At 36.4% G+C, this 25,848-nt stretch overlaps 3 protein-coding genes across 7 annotated transcripts in view; all 3 read left to right on the top strand.

Moving 5' to 3' along the window:
- Window positions 1-3,460: 3,460 nt before the first annotated feature.
- On the top strand, window positions 3,461-9,473 carry LOC139108851 (vesicle-fusing ATPase 1). The gene is made up of 10 exons (XM_070667515.1): window positions 3,461-3,601; window positions 3,832-3,920; window positions 4,293-4,517; window positions 4,687-5,314; window positions 5,400-5,624; window positions 5,742-6,041; window positions 6,146-6,436; window positions 6,548-6,732; window positions 6,821-6,979; window positions 7,121-9,473. The coding sequence occupies exons 1-10, from the start codon at window positions 3,599-3,601 to the stop codon at window positions 7,236-7,238; spliced, it is 2,223 nt and encodes a 740-aa protein (XP_070523616.1). The 5' UTR covers window positions 3,461-3,598; the 3' UTR covers window positions 7,239-9,473.
- A 354-nt stretch (window positions 9,474-9,827) lies between these two features.
- Window positions 9,828-15,594, top strand: Botv (tripeptidyl-peptidase 2). The gene is made up of 11 exons (XM_070659566.1): window positions 9,828-10,161; window positions 10,352-10,566; window positions 10,652-11,192; window positions 11,269-12,110; window positions 12,192-12,407; window positions 12,513-12,723; window positions 12,810-13,066; window positions 13,178-13,305; window positions 13,368-13,644; window positions 13,844-13,948; window positions 14,057-15,594. The coding sequence occupies exons 2-11, from the start codon at window positions 10,411-10,413 to the stop codon at window positions 14,159-14,161; spliced, it is 2,838 nt and encodes a 945-aa protein (XP_070515667.1). The 5' UTR covers window positions 9,828-10,161; window positions 10,352-10,410; the 3' UTR covers window positions 14,162-15,594.
- A 3,187-nt stretch (window positions 15,595-18,781) lies between these two features.
- Window positions 18,782-25,848, top strand: part of Rim (Rab3 interacting molecule) — a 54,420-nt gene continuing 47,353 nt past the window's right edge. For all 5 annotated transcript variants that reach the window (XM_070659408.1, XM_070659443.1, XM_070659434.1 and 2 more), the window contains exons 1-2: window positions 18,782-18,916; window positions 23,119-23,323. In XM_070659408.1, the coding sequence (XP_070515509.1) occupies window positions 18,798-18,916; window positions 23,119-23,323 (324 nt within the window). In that variant the 5' untranslated portion in view covers window positions 18,782-18,797. The remainder of the gene's footprint in view (window positions 18,917-23,118; window positions 23,324-25,848) is intronic.

Genomic DNA, 25,848 nt, shown 5'->3' with positions numbered 1-25,848 from the left:
TCTCTTTCTCCCTTTCTCTCGCTCCTTCTTCATCCCTCGTCGCATGCAATCACGGCCAAGTGTCGCCTGCGACGAGAAGTGTAAGTACCGGTTCTAAACGAGTAAGTTCAAAGAGCCGGAACCGGAAACGGTTTTCTCGGATTTTCGCCGAGTTCCCCGCGTTCCGGCACCGAGCTCTCGTAAATCGAATCTTTCTCGCGACGCACGCGAATACTCGGGGACCAAAGAATTTATTTAATAACTCGCTGGAAAGTGTGAAATTGAGGAAACTTAAAAAATCGTGACTATAGATGCAAGTTATAAGGTGCAAACACCAATTCATCTTTGGCTAGAGCTAACAAACAAACGTACGATGAAATAAACGTGAAATACGAACAGGTACGACTATCGCAAGTGATAATCGAAACACCGCACGCACTGCATCACCAGATCTTTAAAATCTTTTATATTCCAATTAATTTTTTTTTCTTCCGAGTAATGTTCATCTTCTACTTAAGCATGCGCCTACTTTAATATTCACAAGAGCAAAACCAGCGCGCATTACCAATACAGATCTCATCTTTCGATAGTCTCGCCATGCTGGAGGAAGTCCACGGGAATGGTTTCCACCATCTTCCCAGCACTTTTCACGCCGGGGCTGTCCCGCGTGCGAGCAAATAAATAAGCACCAAATAACGAGCGCGAATCTCGCGCGTACATCCGCCGGACGACCGCTGGCGGCACGAGAGGAGGTGAAAAGGGAGAGGAAGCTCCAGAGGGACGGAAAAAGAAGACCGAGGGTGGCGAAAAGTCATTCGACGCGTAGGGTAAATAAAGTTTTAAATTTCCGCAGCCCCCCGCGCGAGCCCCTTCCCGCGGCTCGGCCAAGGCGCCTTCGCTATCTGCATAATATATCTCTAATGTGGCGGAGGGAAAAGAGGGTGGCAAAACTTGCTTGCCGCGCTCCTTCGCCCGGTATAATGTAAGGCGAACTCCGCGAAGAGACGTGCCGGGGTGAAGGCGGTAGGAGACGTAAAGCGGGAACCAGCGGCTTCGTGCGGGATCCTGCGAGCGAGCAGGGTGGCCCTTCGTCTCCGTTCCCTTCGCCCGCGCGGAGGCACGGTGCTTAAATAACGCGAGTTTGGATTTATAGTAATACTTTTATGAAATAATGTTAGTGGCGGATATTAAGGCAGACACTGCCGCGAGCGTCGCTGGCTAAGCGCCATCCCGGAGCGTTGGTTCCTCTTCAACCCCCCGCCCCCATACCCCGTCGCCCGCCACCACCGCGAAACCTCCTCATCCCCGATTTTCCACGCCTCTGACGCGCACTCGTGGAAAAACTTCCGTCGGCGATCTTCCCGGCCGTATTTGCGAATTTAATATTGATCCCTTGGACATACGTGAATAATAGAGAGGAGGTTCGACGTTGTCTTTAATCGAAGACAATGCTATTAAATAAAAACGCGGGATTTTATTGCAAATAAACGAGCGCTGCGTTTGTCTTCGGCATTAACATTTATGCTCTACTCTTTTGGTATCGAGTGTAGCTTAAAAATCAAGATTTTGTTATAAAATCAGGAATACTTAACATTTTTACAATTAGTTCCCCATTTTACGAAATTAAAAAAAAAAAGTGTAGACTTTTGGAAGACTAAAAGAAATGAAAAAAATCTTGGTTTTTTTTCTACATTTAAAGGACTTTTTGAACGTAAAATGTGGCACGGGGTCTTCGCGGTTTCCTGCGCAAATAAATCTCGCGAGAAAAATGAAAATAATGACGCTGACGATGACGTCGACCCGTGCACAATAAGAAAGAACAAGTGAGAAAGAGAGTTATCTGCATAAAAATCACCGGCAAACGCTCTTTAATTAGCATGCTGCATTCAGTAGGACGGCGAAGAAAGCGGGAGGCATCGAGAGACAAGGTACTTGGAGAGAGAAACGGAAAGAGAGAGAGAGAGGGAAGGCACTTAAATAATTATCGTTTCGAAGCGTGCGGAGCGCGGTGTGCGACGCGCGCGGAGGCCGCATCTGTTTCTGATTATTAATTAATATCAACCAACCCGCGGGAGGGGGCGGGAGGAGGCCACGCGTTCGCATGAGCGAGTCCGCTGCTCGCCCGCGTATGCAGCCTCACACACACGCGTACGCATACACGCACCGCGAATTTTGCGCACACTCGTCTACACGCCCAAACCCATAGCCAGGCAACTGATACGTACGCGAAGTTACACACAAACGAGAGAGCGTGCGTCGCTCGCAGGAATAAAGAGAGTATACCCGCGTGCACACTAGGAAATGCACGCGAGAGAGGGTGCGGAGGTATATTCATATGTTGCGTAGAAATGAACAGAACGGGCTCGGCGGGCATTAAAATTAATGAAACGGACGGAACACGCGCGTTTTAACGAAAATGTATGTGAGCGATCAGGCGGAAGTGCTCTCTCTTTCCCTCTCTACCTTTTTCTCTCTCTTTCTCTCGCTTTCTCTCTCAAAAAGGGGATAGCTGGAAATTCGTAAGCGCCATTTGGGCTTGCGAATATCCACCGTGTTGTATCTTTCCCCGCACATACACTTTCTTCCTGTTTTTTCCTTTTTTTTTCAATATTTTATATCAGACATTTTTGTTAGCAGAAAACTATAAATTAAAGATCAAAAAATAAATAATATAAATTCATGAGACTCACGTAATGACGGAGACATTCAGGATGGACGGTTTCTTAATTAAGAAACTTAACTTGACCGTGGCTGAAGTCGTGGAAACATCGAGGCAATGACAACTTGACGTTCTGCCGAGGGATCCCGCACGAATATAAATTCCTCCATTATCCAGTGATTAGTTCGTGAGGAGCTTTGCGACACTTTCTAAGTTGATAAGCAACACTCACATTTACACTAAACTCAAAAACTATGTAAAAGTATTTCCCGAGATTCACAGTTCTCTTATAAACAACACAAAGTACAATGTCTCAAGATATACCGAAAGGAAACAGAAGACTGGTCAAACGGTTTTTTTTTTACGATAGAAAGATATACATAGGCTACAGGAACAAACCTGTTACTGGTCAGATGTCAACAACGAGCCAAGTAGCTGCCATCTATGCGCCGTTCAAGTAAATTCTAAACGCACAGTCGGTCATTCTCCTACAAGAAAATGTTAAGGGAATGCTAAAAAAATTTTTTAATTTGTTAACTCAAAAAAAGTAATCTCGCTATTCGAGATTCAGCTAATTGAGGCGTCACACCAATTTTTTATAGATAGGATATCTTATATCCGAATATAATAACGCGCGTCCTGCGCGCTTTTTAATAAATTTAAAAAATTAATAATGGCGAATTCAATATGACTGCTGTATGTATTGAATAAATTAAATATCATATTCACCGCGACACCTGAATTGCGGAGTCAGAGGCTCCGACTTGGAGCCTTTCTGCGTTCGCGAAACGTACTTTATGGCCGCGCTCGCGCATGATCGTGAACGAGTGTTTTACCGCATCAATATCAAAGGCGCAGTCCGCGCAGACAGCAGCAGACAACACGGTGGACGGACTGGATTGTGCTACTGTGCCGTACTGCGACTGAGATTCGTTAACTTCTCATCGTAATATATCGAAGATGGTAAGTACCAATCGCCAAAACGATATACGTGACATTCCTTTTGTAGCCGCAGGCCAGCCTAACAGGTAGAAAGTCGAGAGCTGTCTTAAAAATCAACACAATTTTTCCCCAGTTTATTTCTTTGGTCCGTTCCTCCCCCTCGTATCGAAGCCACATCAATAACTCCCCGTTGACAGACTTGTTATCTTGCATTAATTATGAGATAACGAATGCAATCTTTTCTGCTTCAGCGGATGAAAGCAGTGAGGTGTCCTACGGACGAGCTTAGTCTCTCCAACTGTGCCATTATAAATGCAGTCGATTTTCCTGATGATGTCAGGTATATTTTAAATGCCATTGTGTCTATTTATTTATATTTTAGAAATAATTCTAAATTGGCTAAATTAGGGCGACAAATTTATGAATATAAAAATATCATAAATAATTAGTTGTAATTTTATTTAATTACAGTTGAAAGAAAAATTTGTTTTACATAAATATATGTTTTAAAATAGGAAACTTAAATTATTCTGTTTTAAATTATATACGTAAATTATGTAATTGTGTAAAATTAATTGATTAATTTTAAGACTTAAAAAAATGTATGTAAAGTGTAAAGTTATAGTAGATTACATAGTTGTATTCATTTTTTTTTAATTGTAATGCAATAAGACAATATTAATTAATGTATTAATTTTGTTGATTGTTTTAGGCACATTGAAGTAACAACAGCACCAAATTATCATTTTGTGTTTACTGTAAGGACACATCATGAAATTCCACGTGGTACAATTGGCTTTAGCTTACCTCAGCGGAAGTGGGCAACATTGTCTCTCAATCAGGAAATTGAAGTTCAACCGTATCATTTTGATCCAACTTCTAACACAGAATGTTTGTGTAATATTGTTTTGGAAGCTGATTTCCTGCAGAAAAAAACGTATGTCAAAATTTATTTATATTGTTACGCTCGATTTGTAGCTTGCTGTGCTCAGCCCCAAGTAGCACATGAGGATTAATGAAGAATAAAATCTTTTCTTAGCTTTCTTTCATTTTACAACTATAAATGTTTTTTATACTATATTATTGATTACATATTGTTATTTTAGAGTCACTTTGGAGCCATACAATACAGACGAAATGGCCAAAGACTTCTTGCTACAGTTTTCAGGGCAGGCATTCACCGTGGGTCAGCAGCTGGCATTTCAATTTAAAGATAAAAAACTACTTGGATTAGTTGTCAAAAGTTTAGAAGCTGCTGATCTGTCAGCTATCAGTTCAGGACAAAGTACAGTGCCTAAGAAAACAAAAATGGGACGTTGTTTGGGTGACACCATAATACAATTTGAGAAGGCGGAGAATTCGAGCCTGAATCTCGTTGGGCAATCTAAGGGAAAAGCTATTCGACAGACAATTATCAATCCAGATTGGGATTTTCAGAAAATGGGCATTGGTGGTTTGGATAAAGAATTTAGCGCCATTTTCCGAAGAGCATTTGCGTCCCGTGTTTTCCCGACGGAAATTGTTACTCAATTGGGTTGCAAACATGTAAAAGGAATCTTGCTGTATGGACCACCTGGCACAGGAAAAACATTAATGGCTCGACAAATAGGTACAATGTTAAATGCTCGGGAGCCGAAAATTGTAAATGGTCCACAAATTTTAGATAAATATGTTGGAGAAAGCGAGGCTAATATCAGAAGATTGTTTGCTGAAGCAGAAGAAGAAGAAAAGAGGGTAAATAATTTAAATTATGTATTTAAATCATATTTTTTAAGTGTAAGAGCAAAACTAGATAGAAATAAAAATCGTATGTTTTTAGCTTGGACCAAACAGTGGACTTCACATAATCATATTCGATGAAATAGATGCTATTTGTAAATCTCGAGGTAGTGTCGCTGGAAACACAGGAGTTCATGATACAGTAGTAAATCAACTTCTTGCAAAGATTGACGGTGTTGAGCAATTAAATAACATTCTTGTTATTGGTATGACTAATAGAAGGGATATGATTGATGAAGCCTTGCTAAGACCTGGCAGATTAGAGGTAAATTTGTATTTTTTTTTAATATTTATATATTTTTATATTTTATATTTTTTATATTTTATATTTTATATTTTATATCATATTTATATTAAATAATACCTTTTTACGTGCTTAAAGTTGCAAATGGAAATTAGCTTACCAGACGAACATGGCCGACACCAAATTCTTAATATCCACACATCCCGAATGAGAGATTATAAAAAAATAGCGCCTGACGTAGATTTGAAAGAATTGGCTACGTTAACGAAGAATTTTAGTGGCGCAGAATTGGAAGGTTTAGTTAGAGCGGCACAAAGCACCGCTATGAATCGACTAATTAAAGCTTCCAGCAAAGTGGAAGTAGATCCATCAGCAATGGAGAAACTGATGGTTACGAAAGGCGATTTTTTCCACGCGTTAGAGCATGATGTTAAACCTGTAAGTATTTTGTTCAAAAATTGCTTTATTAAATTTTTTTTTTGCATTGCATGGTAGTTTACAATCTGTTTCAATAATAATAATTTTATACTTTTATCTATTAGGCGTTTGGTACTAGTGCTGAAGCATTGTGTCAGTTGTTGACTCGTGGAATTATTAATTGGGGAAGACCAGTGGCTGAAATTCTCACTGATGGCAGTTTATGCATTCAACAAGCTCGGGCAACTGAGGGATCTGGACTTGTTTCTGTTCTTTTAGAAGGACCACCAAACAGCGGAAAAACAGCTCTTGCTGCCCAAATTGCAAAGAATTCAGACTTTCCATTTGTTAAAGTATGTACACCTGAAGACATGGTCGGTTATATCGAATCTGCAAAATGTCTTTCCATACGAAAGGTATGATATTCACTTTATTACTTATTTAAATTTATCAAGAGAGGGGGAAAAAAGAAAATAAAAGAAAGATAGTTTAAGCTTAAAATAATCGCTTATATTTGTGCATTTTAGGTGTTTGATGATGCGTATCGTTCGCAGCTTAGCTGCATTCTAGTCGATAATATTGAACGTTTATTAGATTATGGTCCAATTGGACCAAGGTACTCTAACTTGACATTGCAAGCACTTCTTGTGTTATTGAAGAAATCGCCACCACCTGGTCGAAAATTGTTGATTCTCTGCACTTCTAGTCGCAGGTAAAATAAAAGATATATTTTTTTTTATAAACACAATATTTTTTTTAAAGATAAATATATCTAATTCCTAATATGTTTATTTTTGCAGACAAGTTTTAGATGATCTGGAATTACTTTCAGCATTTAATACCGTTCTTCATGTGCCTAATTTATCAACCCCTGACCATCTGTTAAATGTGTTAGAAGAAGTTGATCTTTTCACTAAACAGGAAATGACTTCTTTGCATGGAAAGCTTCAAGGAAAACGGTGAGAATTCAATTTTTCTATTAATACTTTGTACATACTTGATATTATCTAATGTGTATGTAATACATAAGACAAATATTTTATTTTACCAGATATAATTTTATAAAATGTATTTTATTATCATGCGTTTTGTAATTTCAGTGTTTTTATCGGGATTAAGAAACTACTTTGCCTAACAGATATGGCACGTCAAGTAGAACCACCTTACAGAGTAGCAAAATTCTTATCGAAACTGGAAGAAGAAGGTGGTTTAGAGTAAAACATATTCTGAGTTACTGTTTCTGGTAGTGCAAAAGAGGTAAAGAATGCTAAACTTGTTTTAAACTTAGATCGCTAAAACAACTTTAACTCTATTCCAAAACAAATGCATTCTCAGATTGTAGTAATTTAAATGTAGAAATTTATAGCTTCTATAAGTGTATAGGCGAGAAATATAATCGGTAATATTTAGATCTCTTCTGTGTTACACTCCTCTGAATTTTTGTGACAGGAAGTAGATAATTTCAGGTTTATTGTGATGCATATCGAAAAACACGTAATTAAATCTGTATTTTAAAATACAAATATTATATATATTTAAATAAGTGTTGCCAGTTTCATGTGAATTATAGAAGTAAATATCACATTTTTATATGATATTTTTATAATATATAATCAATTTTTCGATTATGTTTATTTAGTTTTCTTTATTTTATTGAGTTCCATGCTTTTGGAAGTAGTAATTTCTTTTATTTAAAAAGATATTATAATATAATAATTATCAATGTACAGTTACTATAAAAACATAATATGTGAAAAAGAAAAAAAATATTTAAAACGAAACCTAATTTTAATGTAACGATCATCAGTTGCATTATGCCAGTATTTATCTCTTTTTTTTCACATGGTTCATGTGTCTTTATTATACTATATTAAGTTTGTAAAATATGTTTATTTACAGAAATATAGTTTTTTATTTAAATTAACTATTACAAAAGTATTGCACCAGTATCTCTTATCATTACTTTAATGTTTGATAATAATTCCTTTTTCTCAGTTATAATAGCTAGATACAACTTAAAACATAAGGAGAAAAGTTTGTATAAATAGCACACGATCGCAATAAAAGCAGTTATGAGTGAAGAGTATAGGTAAAGAGCTGGACATATTTTCTATAGTTTTATATTATGTGATACATATATTTATTCCATTATAAATATAAAAAAAAATTCTTGAATATACAAGTATACAAACGTGACTTTAGAACAGTGCTTCCTATTTTTATTTAATTTATATATGTAATGTTATACATTTATGCATATGAAACAAATTTTATTTAGTAATTAAATTATTTTTTATTGTGTAAAATATACGTAATAAAAAAGATATTTATTTTAATTTGAGAAAAAAAAAGATATTTTTAATACTGACTTTTCGGTATTATTAAAAACACAAGCATTAAAATAAAATAAAATTGTAACGAAAGGTTGTAGTGTTTTTTTAAATAAATAGTTTTAAAAAATTCTGGAATAAATTATCTGAAATTATGTATATGTCGTTGGATAAATATTTATACATGTTTATATAATAATTTTGGAATAATTTTTACTAAATAAACTCTACAAACTTATGTTATATCCTAACGTATATCAGAAAATAGGAAACACTGTTCTAGTTTGTAATTGAAAACGAATTGTTTATAAACATATGACAGATTAATACTTACCCATAAAACGATGAACAGGCGTTGTGGTATTCCACTTTTAATTATTGAATAGCAATAAACATAGCCATATATATAGAGATATACCTATTATATTCTCATATGCCGTGTATTTATTGTTGAGTGCACTTGTAAGTGCACATGTATATTATATGCAATGAATAATATTGTACACTTGCTGATTAAATATTTGTCACTATAGAGAAAGAGATAAAATTATAACAGGTAGAATGGAATCACACAAGGATAGTCGAATTTTAGTCAATATCTGTGTCAATAATTCTGCATTGTCTTTGACGCGTACCAATAGAGAAACATTCCAGTTAAGAACGTGAGATACATTTATTCTGTTATAAATAATCATAAGGAATGATAACTGAGAAAGGTGCATTATACATGTAACATATATATTATATTTTTATTTATCAAGATAGATTACTAGTTATGTAGTTTATTATTAGGATAAAAGTTGCTACCATTGTGATTTATTATGAATATAAAAATTTATTTTTTGCATACAATTGTGTTAATTGTACCTGTTATAGTTCGAAAAATTCATCAAATTAATTACATGCGCTATATGTGTATATGTGTATAAGAAACGAATTATATGTATCACAAATGTCTATAAAGAATCTTCGCTTCTTGCAGTATTTCTTATATACTGTAATATAATCAACTACTTGTCTCTGTATTAATCAATGTGATCTGTTACGTACACAGAAATAAAATTACTTACAAATGTAGAATGTCTTCAATAAAGTCTCATATAAAGAAATTAAACAAATCAAATTAATGATATAATCTTTTGCAATATTGCAATAAAAAATCGACGATAACTCTCTAAAAAAAAAAGTGTAAAACATTTAAAATATTACGATTTATTTGTGTGGGTATATATACATACATATAATACATACATATAATACACATATTACTAAATTTGACTACATATCATGTAGTCAAATTTAGTAATATTATATTTACAGAAAATGTCTGTGAAGTGAATTTATACATTTATATATTTTTATACATTTATTTATTTTTATATATTTTTAGAATTTATACCGCAAAATATGCTTCAGAAATAGCTCACTGATGTGGGCATGTGCACCGCCCCCTTATAAAATTGGGTCTCCTTACTCTTACTTCATGGTTCATGCCTTCATGGGGTGGACGTAGAATGGACCGCTTCTTGGTTTACTAACCTCAACGCATGAGCTGCTGAGTGACTGTTAGTGCTAAGCTACCATAAGCCACTATTGGCACTATTGAGAGTGTTGAGTGCTGACGACGTAAACGTCGTAGGATGTGATTACCTCCGAAATATCGCTCAAATTACTTTAACTTGCAATGACATCCTGGTTAAAGAAATGAAGAGAACTACGTGGTCGCTTAGGTCTCGAATCAACGATACGATGATATGTCTTAATGAATTCATCCCCAGGTTTAATCTTAACGTCAATTTCTAGCGTGACAGGTATTATTATTAATACGAGCAACACTTTTATCAATATTAACTCTTTATTTCTTTGATTAAATTATGATAACAATTATGGGTGAAAACCCTGTTTTTGTTGTATACAAGTTGAAATTTTAATGTTTTATAGTCTTTTTTTTTTTTTAATTTTAGATGAGTTACTTTAATATTGATGTAATATTATTTGCAGAAAGAAAAGAATGAAATAAAAATGCTAGATATTTATATAAATATCTTTATGTAAATATCATGGGAAATACTTATGAAGCACTTCCAAGCTATCATAATGGATCTGGGAGGAAAAAATACCAATGGTTGGCGAATATGAAATTATCAAAGATAATTATTATGATATCTGTAGTATTGTTTGTTATGCCAATAATTACACTTCATTATTTATCTAAGGTATATGTTTTTATAGAGGAAAATTCATAAGAACTTTCAAAAGTTATTACAAAGAGCTTTATGTTAACTTTGAATTTACTTTTAGGTAGAATCTGATACTCCAGATAGAGATATGTATAGAACTTTTTCAACCTTGGAGGCTTTTGAAGATTTTACATCCATGAAAGCCTCACAGTTGAAGATGAGAATAGAGGAAATGTTTCGGATAAAAATTTCAGTGAGTAACGAATTAAGAGATTTAAGTGCTAAAAGGCAAAGACTTCAAGGTGAAGTTAACTGTTTGACACAGAAAATAGATGAGTTAAAGCAGGAATTACTGCATCAGCAAACAGATCTTGATAGATTAAAAATAAGTGTGGAGCAAGCACAAGTGGCACAGAAAGAAGCAGTAGAAAGAAACACACCCGAATTGGCACCACCTAAGAGAATATTGATTAACAAGCTGCCAATTGTACTGCCTACCACAGATTTTCGATTTTGTAGAATGCATAATTGTTTTGATCATAGTCGATGTGCATTGACAAGTGGCTTTCCTGTATACTTGTATGACCCAGATCAATTCTCTGTAGTTAATATAGGATGGGACGTTGATGGTTTTTTAAAAACAACTATTAAACAAACTTTAGGTATGTACTGTATAAAAATATCCAAGTAAATTGAAAGAAGTGGTAATTTATTACATATGTGAATTAATAATTACAGGATACAATTCACATCTTACTAGAAATCCGGCAGAAGCATGCATTTACATAGTTTTAGTTGGTGAAGCATTAAGCTTTCATCAAAAGAATGATCAACGTTATAGTAAACCATTAGATATAAAAAAATTACATTCGCTTCCTTATTGGGGTGGAGATGGTAGAAATCATATATTGCTAAATCTTGCACGTAGAGATTTGTCTGCAGATTCTGGAAATATTTTCAGTAATCTGGATATTGGCAGAGCAATAATAGTACAGTCCACATTTTATAGAAATCAATTTCGCGATGGTTTCGATTTAATTGTACCGCCAATTTTGGGACCGCCTGGCGGAGACGTTTGGCAAGAATGTGCTCAAATGTTACCTGCAAGAAGAAAGTACTTGTTGTCATTTCAAGGAGAAATGAAAACTTTGATGGGCACGCCAATGACATATCAAATTGATGACGCCGATATAGATCTGGAAAAATTGATAATTGATGATAATAATATAGATGCTTTTATTATTCAGCATTTAAAAGATATGAGCAATGGAATAACTTTAGACAAATTTTTTATTCAGTTTGAATGTATACCAGCTTCTGTAGAAAGTAAGCCTGTCGAAACTCTCGATTGGTCACTTTGCGGAACTGACTCATCCCGAAAAGCTATATTAAAAGAATCAACATTTTCATTGATCTTAGCTCCCACTAATATTACACTATTGACAACTTCATTCATGCAAGCCAGATTGTACGAAGCATTACGAGCTGGGGCAATACCAGTTATTCTTGGTGGCGATCAAACTTTGCTTAATTATAATGAAGTTATTGCTTGGAGAAGAGCAATTATTTTTTTACCTAAAGTAAGAATTTTTTTTAGTAAAACTTTAGTAAAACCAAATTTAGTTTCGATTAAAATACAACTAACAAAAATATACTTTTAGGCCAGGGTGACTGAAATGCACTTTTTGTTGCGCGCTGTTCCTGACAATGATCTTTTGACTATGCGGAGACAAGGTAGATTAATATGGGAGCGTTATATGAGTACTGCTCAAGGTGTAGTAGATACAACTATAGCAATAATAAGAGACAGACTTGGTATACCTCCATTGCCAGCACCACAAACACCTAGTCCTAGTGTTTTTAATGAAAGTTTTGTGGTATGTACTTTTGAAACAATGTTTTTTTTTTCTTTAAGATAGTATATATACATATTATTACTAAAAAATTAATTTTATAATTCATGTTACTTTTTATTTTAAAAGCCTTTAAAATCGGATACTATCATTGCTGAACCTGAAGCTGAAGAAAGTTTAGGTCCTTTAGAACCGCCGTATCCATCTCCTAGTTTTAAACGAAATTATACAACGTTATTAATCCAAGGTCATGAAATTTGGAACGATTGGATGGATCCATTTAATTTATATCCACAATTACCTTTTGATACTATTCTTCCCAGCGATGCTAAATTTCTTGGTAAAATCATTATTTTAGAAAATATTGTTACATGAAAATTTTGTTATATGTTGTATGATTTTTTTGTTTCTTTCTTTTTTTTATAGGTTCAGAGGTGGGTTTTCGACCCATTGGTAAAGGTGCTGGAGGTGCTGGAAAAGAATTTAGTGAATCATTAGGAGGAAATTACCCAAGAGAGCAATTTACAATAGTCATGTTAACCTACGAAAGAGAACAAGTTCTTATAAATTCACTAGCACGTCTTTATGGCTTGCCTTATCTAAACAAGGTGCTTGTAGTGTGGAATAGTCCGAAACCGCCTGTAGAAGATCTTAAGTGGCCTGATATTGGCGTTCCTATACACGTAATTTCAATTTATTATTTTATATTTATTGATTATTCTTATCGATCAATTTTCGTTTATTTTCAAATATTACATGTACTCAAAGTATATTTCTTAAATATATTTAAACAGGTTATAAAAGCTCCAAGAAATAGTTTAAATAATAGATTTCTTCCATTTGACGCAATTGAAACTGAAGCTGTTCTTTCTATCGATGACGATGCTCACTTAAGACATGATGAAATTATGTTTGGTTTTAGGTAAGTGATTTTTCACAGTTTTTTCATGCTGTATGATTTTTATTATTGTACATTATTTTTAGAGTGTGGAGAGAACATCGAGATCGTGTAGTTGGATTTCCTGGTCGTTTTCATGCATGGGACCAAAATTATCATAACGCTTGGAATTATAACTCAAATTATTCGTGTGAATTATCCATGGTTTTAACCGGGGCTGCTTTTATTCATAAACATTATACATATTTATATACGCATTGGCTACCACAAGCGATAAGAGATAAAGTTGACGAATATATGAATTGTGAAGATATTGCGATGAACTTTTTGATATCTCATCTTACAAGAAAACCACCAGTTAAAGTAAGACATAAATTTCAAATAAAAAATATAACTTTATATCTTAATTATAAGTTAAAAATTTTTTATTCTCAATCAGAGTTTTATAAAAAAAATTACAGTTATATATTTCTGTTTGTATTCTAACTATATAACTGCGAACATTTATATGAAAATTACGTATTAATATGATTTGATATTAAAATACTTGTTCTTATATTAGGTAACATCACGATGGACATTCAGATGTCCAGGTTGTCCAGTTTCACTTTCGGAAGATGATACTCATTTTCAGGAGAGACATAAGTGTATCAACTTTTTTTCACAGGTAATAACCTTAATTGTTAATTGTTTTATTACATTTATTTACATAGTTCTAATAGCTTTATTATTTTAAGTAAATTAATCAATCTTATTTGGTATAATTGACTTTTAGGTTTTCGGTTATATGCCGCTATTAAATACACAATATCGAGCTGATTCTATATTATTTAAAACACGAATACCACATGATAAACAGAAATGTTTCAAATTTATATAAGAAAGAAATAAAATTTGAATATTTGTGTAAATATAAAATAGAGTTTGTACTTGTATTTGATACATTTTTATGCACACGTTTTAAAAACTATTAAACAAAATATTTTACACATTATGTACAAAATGTAGAGTGAGTAAGGAATTTAATTATAACAAAAGTCAAAATATCATTAAATTATTAAAGTATATTAACGATTAAGGACAAAATAGAATATTAAATGTTATTGATTCTTTTTTCAAATTTTTTGTAGAACGTTTAATAAGAGACAATGATTGAAATAATCAAATTAATTGTATAATATTAGACAAATTATTGAAAAAAAAAATTAGTTTTTTTTTAAATTAAAATAGATATTAAAAAACCAAGTATTTAATATCTATAATTGACTTGATTATTTGTACAAAAAATAAAAATTGGTATATTACATATTTATTAATACAGTAATGTTGTACGTTAATATTCTGTAAGTGTACTGAGATATACTTTTATATATTATTAATAAATAAATAAAGGGACGTTCAAACGAGTGAATTCTTAACAAAATAAATAAATAAATAAAAATAACAATTATATATTTTATATTAAATAACTATATATAAAATATGTGACTGATTTTTTTAATTTGTCATAACGATTTGTTCATTCTAACGTCCTTTTATTTATGTACGTTATAATCACGAGCCTGATAATTGACGAATGATTTTATATACTACTAGCTGTACCCCGCTCTGCATTATTTGTATAGATATGTATAATATATTAATCAATTACTGCCTATTAGAATTAGAATAATGTACATATCTAATTTAATTTTTTATGTAAAAATTATTTTTTTCTCTCATCTTTAATCGACTGCTTTATAATTAACAAAAACATTACGTTATAGATATTGATATAATGTAATAAGGAATATTTTATAAAATGTATATAAATTAATTTTATTTTGTTACTTATAGTTTTACACTTTTTTTTAATTTTTTAGTGTTAGAGTATTACTCTTGATATATCAAAATTTTTAAAATTTTTTTTCAGATTTAAACGCAATTTAAATATACATTTCTTTTTATAATATGAAAGAAACCAACTATAAAACAAAAAATAATTTTAAAAATTGTTTTTGTCTTAGGTTTTTATCTATTTTATATACCTTAATACACCGTATTCTATTTTTATGTAATAGATATTAATTATTATACATTTTATATATGTACACATAAAATATTTTGTATGTAATTGTGATATATGCCAAATTTTCAATACCTGTTTATAATTTATTCAGTAAGACTTAGACATTACTAAAAGCACAAATTTATAATTGTAATTGCTGTTTATTGAATTATTCTAAGCAACTTATTAATTATTGTAATGTCTATGAATAATAAAAACATTTAGTAAATGTAATTGCTAAATGTAACGACATCTGTACAGCAAAATATAGGATTTATTCTTTTTCCGTAAGTAGTAAGCGTTAACTTTAGGCAGACATTTGACGTACAGTAGTAAAATCTGTATTAGTTCTTACACATAAGAAAAGAGTGAAATATTTTAGTTACTTTTAATTTGTTTAAATAAATAATTATGGTTTTTAGTGATATCTGTTTTAAATGCAGCGCCATATAATTGCAATCAAAGTTCGCGCCAGATTGGTCCGTTTAACGATCAATACGACATTTTCCGCGACGTAAGTCGCGTCCTGTTTGCCCATTGGTCGAAATATACGCCGCAATCTCATTATTTATTAAGTTCGCGCGAAAGTGCGATATTCGTCAGATATCATCTGCTACCGGCTATCGCGGGATGGCATATAATCGATTTTGTTGAGTAATTTTTAGAAGTATTATGAGTACAATAAAATACAAGTTTTATAAAAATGTAATCTGTATATGAAGGGAAAAAATGTCTTTTTAGTTTAAACGATTCGACGAAAAGGCGGGTTAATTCTACGTCAGCCTGTATATTGCTACGGATAAGGGAGTGGAGGAGCAATGCTCGGTTCGCGCAACTGCGGTCGCACATAAGTATGATAAGATAGTTCTCCTTTGGCTAGAGGTCTCTTAGCGTGCGATACGTGCAACTACCGAAGGGCTGCTCGCCTAAAACGCGAGATCGAACCTTATGTCGACATGACGATTCCAACAGGAACTCGATTCACGGGCGGAAATTAGCCCCGTTTTCCTCCCGCTTATTTCGTTTCACTGTGATCGCAAGGGAAAAGATCGTGAGATGTGAGTAGATAGCGTACGAAGTATAAGAAAAGATAAGGAAAAGGAGCAAGAGACGAGTAAGAAGATAACTCGAAGGAAAGCACCGAAAGCACGAGAGGAGCAGTCAAGAGGTGCAAGACAGAAAGAGAGAGGGAGAGAGAGTGAGAGAGAGAAGGGGGTAAAGTGAACATAGGTGTGGGAGAAGACTTTACCAGCAGTGGCACCAAGCGCCCCTCTGCGAGTAGACGTGGCCGCGAGAGGGTGCGCGGGGAGAAGAGGGGAAACAGAGGAATAAACGCATTTGCGGGTCGCGTTCCGTCCGGTGTCGCATCAAGGAAGAAGTGAAAGGGCACTACTGTCCGCGCGGAAATGAAACTGTGAGTCGGCAGCGCGACGCGACGCGACGTGACACGACGCAGCGCAAGGACAACACAACGCAGGGCAATCAACGGTGAACGACGGCGTTGCGAATGCGCAGGCACCTGGCTCTTCCTCGCTTTCGCCGTGCATGACAAGTTTTCAGCCGTTCTACTTGTAAGCTCGTCAAGGAACGCGGAACGTACGTAGTAAGTGTTGTGCCGGGAGGGTGAAAGCGTGAAATATAATATATTTGACTCGAAAAGTGACGAGGTGTATTTAATTAATCTGACGAAGGCAGTATATCGATAAGGGTGTTGTCACATTGACGACAGCGAGACGAACGATGAACGCGACGATATCGCGACCTCGACAATGATAGAGTGGTACTCCTGAAAGCGACGGACAACCCTCTTCGTAATCGTCAGCTGGGGAAACGATTGTCGTGGGTGTGTAACACTCCGCTCGGAGACGATCGACTGCGTGGGTGTCGCGACAGCCGTTAGAGGCGCGCCGAGAAGCGCCATTGTCGTGTCGGTTGCCACGTGAATCGCGGAATTCTTTGGTGATCGTACGGAGATCGCGCGGTACCTGCCTATCGAATGGACAAACTGTATCACTTATCGAACATGTTTCTCGTAGGCGCGGTAGGATCCAGTTAACGAAACGACAAGCAATTTGTCCCTTGGGTCCGGTGGCTTGGTGGACGCATCGCCTCGTCGCAGTTGTCCGGAGGATAACTAAACGAAAATCCTGGTAGACGTCAAAAAGCCACGGTGTAACAATAATAGCAGCGGCGGTGACGACGGCGTTCGACCGCGCGAGGATCGAGCCGCGAAAGTGGAGTCCTATTTATTGGCGACTGCAACCCAGTGACCCGTTTTCCTTTTCAATCGATGCGGTTCCAAAGAGTTTCGAAGGATCGGAGGGACAGAAGGGCGCAGCCATTATCTAGCAGCGGAGTCCAATCGACATTATCGGGTAACGTGCCGCATAAGGAATCGTGCCTCGACTAGAAGGCTGCCCCGTAGTCCGATTTTGCCGGGGTTTCGATTCACCTTCGGTGAACGGAATAGGTAACGCCGTGAGATTGAGGATACCACCTCCAGTGTGATCGCGTATCGTCCGATGGTGCATTCGGGCAGCGCAGCGCGTGAGGCCGGGCTGCAAGAGAGAATGCGAGAGCCTCCTCATAGTCTGTGAACATGATTTGTCATACATATGCGACGGGCGGTAATCGTACGACGAGAGACACCGACACCAACGACGACGACGACGACGACGACGACGACGACAACGACGGCGACGACGACGACGACGACGAGGACGACGACGACGAGGACGAGGACGAAGACGAAGACGAGGACGACAAGGACGACGACGACGACGAAGACGAAGAGGAAAACGACGAGAAGGACGGTACCCGACTTCGCGGCCATGCCACGAGCACGCTATGCACTCGCATGAGACCAGCTCGACTACTGCCCGATTACTCTACCACGTATCAGCAGAAGCAGCAGGAACAGCAGAAAAAGCTGCGACAAGGACAAGAAACCGTATCGCGCCAGACGTCGATCGGTGCAAAATTTAAGGACGTCTACCGCTTTCTTTTAACGTTATTCCGCGCGAAAAAGGCCAAACCGAAGTCATCGACCACAACGACGGAGAAGGTCCTGCGTCTTGATTGGCGCGATCTGCGAGTGCAACGTACTGCGAGTGCTGAGCCGACGACGACGGTGCAGCCGTCACGACAACAACGACGACGACGTAACCCCGGTGCGCTCGCGTTTCCGCGTCGGTGCGGTGCGGTAGTGCGGTCAACGGGTGTCGGATGACTTCCCCAGGACGACAGACGTGCTTCGTAGTCGTAGAAGGTTATTATACATTATCCCGATCGTTATATTCCATAACGACAGCCGTTGTGGAAGAAGCGCGTCTAGGGTGCAACCCCATCCGAGCAACGATAAGGTCTCGTCGACGTCGACGTCGACGTTGTCGGTGGTGCACCAACCTGCCCACCCGCGTCATACTCACGTCGCATATCTCGTACACGCGTGTACATCGCCACCACCGTGATGGCGGAGCTACCTCAGACACCCGACATGTCGCACCTCACCCCCGAGGAGAGGCGCATCATAGAGGGTGTTTTAATGCGCCAAAAGGAGGAAGAGGAACAGGATCACGAGATTATGAGGTAAGCGATGCGCTCATCACTTTTTTTTATTTTTACTTATTATTTTATATTACCCCCTTCTCCCCCAAAAATTTTATACTGAATGACACGTAAGCATGTGGACATTTTTGCAAGTCTTTTATCGAAGGAATCTATTAAATAGTGTTACATGTAGTATAGTATGTTTTTTTTTATTATTTGATATTTAAATTGATATTTGAAAAATACCAGTAGATAAAATTAAAGTACTTATTGTCACATAAATCGAAACGTGCACATTATGCAAAATACGTTTCCTGAAAAAACAAACTTGTTGATGAGTTAATAGACAAAATATAATTTCACAGCATAATAAAGACAAAAACAATACAACGCGTATAACTTTGTTTGTTTAATAATATTAAAAAATTTTCTTTTAAAATAATATAAAATTAATAAAAGAATTAATTAATAGTTATATTAAATATTTACATACATACCTGAGTAGCAATCTGATAGTAATTAAATAAATTTAAATTGTTTTTCTTTACTTATATTATGAAGTAAAATATTGAAGTAACAAACTTCAAGCAATATATACGATATTAAAAACTTTTTTTTTTAATGATGATCATGTATAACACTAAATCTTAAGGCAAATGTGTATCCAATTTTTAAATTTTTATTTATTGTTGTACAAGCGTGACTTGCGCGATAAATAAAAACTATTGATCAAGTATTGTTTCATCAGTAGGACGCGCGAGCTTTCACACGGGTATTTAGAACTCTATTGCACCGGATATTGCCAGGCTGGTGAAATGCCTGTAATAACATTCACGTATCGTGATGTATGTGGCCGGTATTGTCCATGCTTTCGGTAATTGTGACCATTTTTATTCCAACTGCCGCAATAAAACCATGAAACTGAGTAACATCTGATGAACGCTATTGAGAGTTAATATTTGACGGACTGTTTAAACAGATATATCTATGTTTTTACGATTAAAATTATTTTTTAAATATGAATTTAGTATGATTTCGATAATTAATCGAGATAATTCAACGGAAAAGTAAAAGTTTTCTAACAAAAATCTTTATTGAATGATTTATATTTATTTTGATAAAGAAATATTGAATTTAAAAGTGGTTTTACAAATGGTACAATAACATTAATTGCAACAACAGTGTCTATTTTAAGTTATATTAGTTAATATAAATATAAAGTTAATTAAAAAAAAAAAAAAAAAAAATTTTTAATAAGTATAAAGTTAATTTTCGGCTAAGTTTAAAAGTTATTGAAATTAGGGATAAAAGATATTAATGATCAGATCTCAGGTACAAAAATTAACCTGGATAGTGCGAAAGTGAGATGTCGTTTGGTTACTTTTTACCACAATTGACAGACGAACGAAACGATAACTGATCGATGGGGTAAAGGTATTTCTTGACCAATGGATCTGCTTCGGCTCGTTTCACCTATTTTCCCGGCTCACCTGCTTATTAGTCCTTGACCGCTTTACACCTACATCTTCCATTTATGTGTCCACGGCCCCGTACACGCTCCCGATTATCGCGCCGGCTCTCATTTTTTTTTTGTATTAAGCGGTCAAAAATAAAAATCGCTTATGTGTTCTCAACAAATATTCTTGCTCTTGCACTCGCATTCGCAACAAAGTTTCACATCTCATATGCGCCCCGTACAACCGACTCATCGACCATGTCGAATGTAACGTGTGACGTACATGCATACGATTGATTGGAATCAGCCTTAAGTCAGTGATAAAAATAAAACGACCGATTTGCTTATTACCAAAGACGACAGCCGGCACGAGCGTGTGTAATTGTTCGAATGGAGATTAGTACTCCACTTTGATAGCTAACATTGTAATGTTACTGTAAACGAAAAAGAGTAGAAGAGAATGGGGTGAATGAGAGAGAGAAATAGAGAGAGAGAGAGGGGGGAGGAAGAGGGTGAGAAAGAGAGAGAGGAGGGGGAGAGATGAAGAAAACCGGGCGTTGCGCAGTGAACAGGTTTTATTGATAGGTCGTCGCGACCAAGCGAAAAACGGGGACGTGAGAACGAAGGGAAAGAGTAATGAGGAAAGCGTGCTGTGCCATACCGATGCGCACGAGATCATGTAATGTAGACGACAAGTACGTGTAGGGACGCATGTAAAATGCAAGGCGACGAGCCTTGACGTGGCGTAGTAACGAGCTACTGCAGCTGCATAGGGTATGCATAGGTGTACGCAAGCATAGCTCTTGGACGGGGTGTGAAAGCGCCTGGATTGTTGGTACGGTAAATTCTTGAAGGGTAAAATATATATAGGTACGCGTATTCTACAGATCATATATACAACGCATATCTATCGATGGTGAGGAGGAAGGGTGAGGTCAAGAGAAAGGGAAAGGGTGAAGGTGCACAAATACCGTTGAAATCGAAACGATTGAGGGCAATAATTTTCAAAAGTTTACCTGGTAATTAAGTTGTTGCATCAATTTTGGCAGTGCCAGAGAAATAATAATTACGTGTAAATAAAATTCTCGTCTTTTTTTTTTTTTTTTTTTTTTTTTTTTTTTGTGAAGAATAAATGTGCATCTCTGAGAATCAAAGGTTACCTTCCTTCGTTTTAATATACGATCGTATTATCGCGCCTTAACGTTTCGCTGACCTTTCTTTTATTTTATGACGTCATAGATGCTATATTAATGTTCTGCGATAACTAAATTAATCAGACAGTTTAATGTTTTGTAACTTAAAAAAATTTTATGAATTACTATTGTTACATATATTTTCGGTTTATTTTGCGCTAATATTTGAAATCTATACCTATGTAAGGCATATCTAAGGCAGCAATAGGCGGAAAACTAATTTGCGCTAGAGATACGGGAAAATTATACAAAACTACAAGGGGTATTTTTGCGATACTTCATCTGTACAAGCTTCTTTTTAGTCCTTTCATGTCGATGGGAGAGCAGTTTCTTGCGTGTCGCGACCTTTCCACGATCGCTCGTAACGCAGAAGTGGGAAAGTCTTGCGCGACTCTTTGTCGAGTGTGATCACCGTTGCGTGCGCGAGTCACTCGATTATCGGTAAAGTAATTAGAGAAATATAGGTATATAGATGTGGTGAAACTACCTTTTCCCGTTCCTCGTTGTAATGTGGCGGCTTTTGTTCTATCGACAAACTCAGGATTTGGGTTACGATGTCAAGATGCGACTGTCTCCTTTATTTGACAATCGGTCAAGGGTAAAAAAAAATCCAGTTTATATGTTCTTTTTACTACAGGATTGATGCTCACAGGTTTATCGGCTCCGAAATTCTGTTTTGCACAGTACAAAGTAGCGTTTCGTCGATTTTTGGCTAGTCCGTGATACGTTTCTGTTATTGGGGTAGAATCGGCACGTTGCAGTGCCAACAACCTCCGGTCGAAGCTCAGCAGTCTGATTCGGCATTGCGTATGTGATCCAAGATATAAACCCTTATAATTGATGCAATGTGCCGCCAAGTTACTCATAGGAATAAAATAAAAACTTACGGTTATGACGGCGACTGGCTTATTTATTGAACGTCTTTCGCATAAATCATATTGCTAATAAATGTTTATATGTATGTTGCGTATGCTTGATAATTTTGTGTATTGGTCTCGTTGACATATGAGACTTTTTTTTTTAATATCATTTTTTCCGCTCTAAATTTAAATAAATTTTATCTCCACGAATTAAATCCTCATGCATGGCTAATTTATATGTTTATATAAAATAATTTTATTTATATTTTATCTCACCTATATGTAATGGTTTTATTTTACGGTATAAACAAAAGTAAATAATTAGAAAAGTGTCTCTTTCTTTGTTTTTCTATTCTTTCTTAATTTTTCTCTGAAAGTAGAATAAACGCACAAACGGCGTAAAAAATTGAACTGATTTTCTAATGAATAAAGAGCACGGTCCTGTTTATTCAACTGCAGTTTGCGATATATTTAAATTTAAAATATACTGATGTCGCGTCTATTGTACGGAAGATGTTTATTTCATTCCTTTAGGGTTCATTAATTTCGTTTGCATTTTGAGAGAGTTCTTCGTGTAATTAGTCGACGGAAGTACATAAAGAACAAAAGATGCGATTACGGTCGGACATGTACGGAATAAATGTAACCTTAAATATAGCTTTGTATTTTTTATTTAATTTTAAAGCTCCTTTACATTTAATTTTATTAATCATTTAATTTTTGATATTATAGACGAAAGCAAGATGAGGTGCAAATCCTAGAAGAAACGATACGGATGCGTTCAGAGAAACACAAAAAGGCCGGGATTGAGCTGAACGCCACATGTCACATATGCTTGAAAACCAAGTTCGCCGACGGCGTCGGCCACATCTGCAACTACTGCGACATCCGATGCTGCGCACGCTGCGGTGGAAAGGTCACATTACGGTCAAGCAAGGTAAGAGAGCACAGAAAAAGAAGTACGCGAATAAACCGGCCAGAAAAATCGTAAGGCCAAATTGATTGAGTTGTCGCTAGCATCTATCTTGACGTATCACTTTTCTTTCCGTGTATTACATCGTTGTACTCGGTAGTACCGCGGAGAAACCTTTCGAAGGCCTCGACGTAAAAAGATCACACGGAAAATAAAAATAGAAAGATAACCATCGGTGTGTGATGCCCAGTGATCAAGTTGATATTAACGCATCTGATGTAAATAATGTACCCTTGTCGAGCAGTATTTTTCTGGATATACATAGAATGTCATGGGTATATATACATCATTTTAACAAAATAACCGAAAAGAATTTAATTTACAATCCAAACGAGTGTTGCTCGAAGCAACGTCTAAAGTGTGGAAAATCAACTCATTAGGCCCGCACTGTTCTTAGAGCGAACTTCTTGTGAACGTATAAAAATAGAGATTGAAAAAATGGCGTTGTTTTGATTTTTTAAATTAGTATTTAGTTCGTTAACTCGTTCCTTAAATTAGATAAAAATTTTGCAATTGCCTCATTACGTGCGCACGTATTCTGCGATGGCGGAGATAGCGTAAGGAGATGACGCGTGATTTCATAGAGAAGGGGAAGAGGGAAAATTTAGTTTTGACAGCTTTATCGAATATCGCAGCGAAATACTGGGTGGACAGTGATAGAGTAACAGAGCTTGTGTTAAAAATTAACGGAATGTAGATACAATAAAGAGCAATAGCATTGTAAAAAGATAACAATCGGTGAGTATCGTTCAGGGGTGCTTACTAAAATATGTCAGAATAATTGACCTTATAGAGCGACGCGTAAGTTTCCCCATGCTGGAGTATCAATTAACCCTTTATCGCGTGTGAATATTATCCGGTGGGCGTAATGCCGTCATAAAATAACGTAGATCCTCTGTGTTTTTTGGTTTACGTGGCGCGTCCGCAGCACTGTTTTCTTCTCGCTACTTCCACTCGCAGAATTTCGACTTTTCAGGATTTTTATTTGCAAAAATTTATTTAATTTAATTTTCGGCGAGTGTTATGTGTACGTACGTCGTTCGGTGGTACTTAAAAAACTTTAATATTATCGACGCCCCGCCACATTCCCCGAGATCTATAGAGATTTTCGCAAACAGAAACTAACGCTCGTCGAATTTGCACCGTATACTGTTCTAACGCGATTATCTACTTGCGCAAATATTATTCTTATCTCTGTATCGAGGTGGTTACGTTCCGTCCTCGCGCGGTATTATGATATCGATTTACCATATTCGAATTGTAGCCTTTCCGGCCGCGACGTAATCCTCGTGCTAATAATCATAATATATATAGAAGACAGCACGTGAGAAAGATTTTATTGATCATATGGTGTGACTGTATATTTATTGTCGTATCAAGAGTGCGCGATAACCATTTGTACATATAAGTACACTGTTACATCGCAGATTTTACTTAGAGATGATAAGGGGCAACTGCGGTATATGCAACGCAACGTGCGCGCGCGTGTGAATATAAATATAGACATTTGAATAAATAGAAATATAATATTAGATTTTTTCTTTATTATTTTTAGCTTGGATTACCGGTTTTATCGATTACCATATCTTCTGGCTTTATTTAATGACCCAGTTTTGTGACAGATAAATTACGGATTTAATACCGAAATAATTACCGAAAGGAAATCTGGAGAACATATCTGGGTACGTGCGCAAATAACGCGGTCACCTGCCGTGTGTGCGATATTTTGTACAGGGACACTTCTTTACTGCGAACATGTAATAGCTTTTATCTTCCGCGAGAGCCAAAGCATCTTTCATCTCTTTCAGCGCAGAGACAGAAAGTTCCATTTTCCGGATTATTAAAAGTAATCCAGGCGCGCTGATCAATGACGCTCACGAGCGTGTCCGCGTAAAATTTAACGGCGTTCGGGCACGGAAATGTCGAGTGCGCAAAACGTAGGCGGATATGGGGGTAGTTAGGGTATTTTGTAGTAAACCCCCGACTCTCCCCAGACGTCTCGCGGGTTACACACATGCACGTACGCACGCACGCACGCACGCATGCATGCATGAACGGCTCCGTCATGGCCGCGCGCGAACACTACGGCAAACGTCATCGTGAGTGAGTCTCGTTACATCATTGATCCACGACCGCGGTGGACAGAAGGGAAGATTTTTTCTTCGTTACAAATGAGCAGGAACTCTTTTATACATTTACTCCGCGTCACGTCTCGTTGCGTCGCGTCGCGTCGCGGTCGACCGTTTAATTGCGTCCCGTTGTGAAAACAACGAAATTACAGAGTTATCTAAATGTCTCGCTGGAAGAGAATCGATACTGGCTGCTCGTTTATACACAAGCCGCTCGCGCGAACTACGTTCTTTCCTTCCTTCCTTGCTTCCCTCTGTCCTGTTCTTGCCATTCCCGCGGCCTGGACGCTGCGTGGGAGCCTATGAATGGGGCGCGTCCCTGCGTGACGTCACTCGTCGCGCTGGTTCACATGGAGGGAT

The sequence above is a fragment of the Cardiocondyla obscurior genome, linkage group LG01, assembly GCF_019399895.1.
Source record: "Cardiocondyla obscurior isolate alpha-2009 linkage group LG01, Cobs3.1, whole genome shotgun sequence".
Classification (NCBI taxonomy): Eukaryota; Metazoa; Arthropoda; class Insecta; order Hymenoptera; family Formicidae; genus Cardiocondyla; species Cardiocondyla obscurior.
Note: the sequence above shows the minus strand (reverse complement) of the source record. Positions and strands in the feature narration are given on the sequence as shown.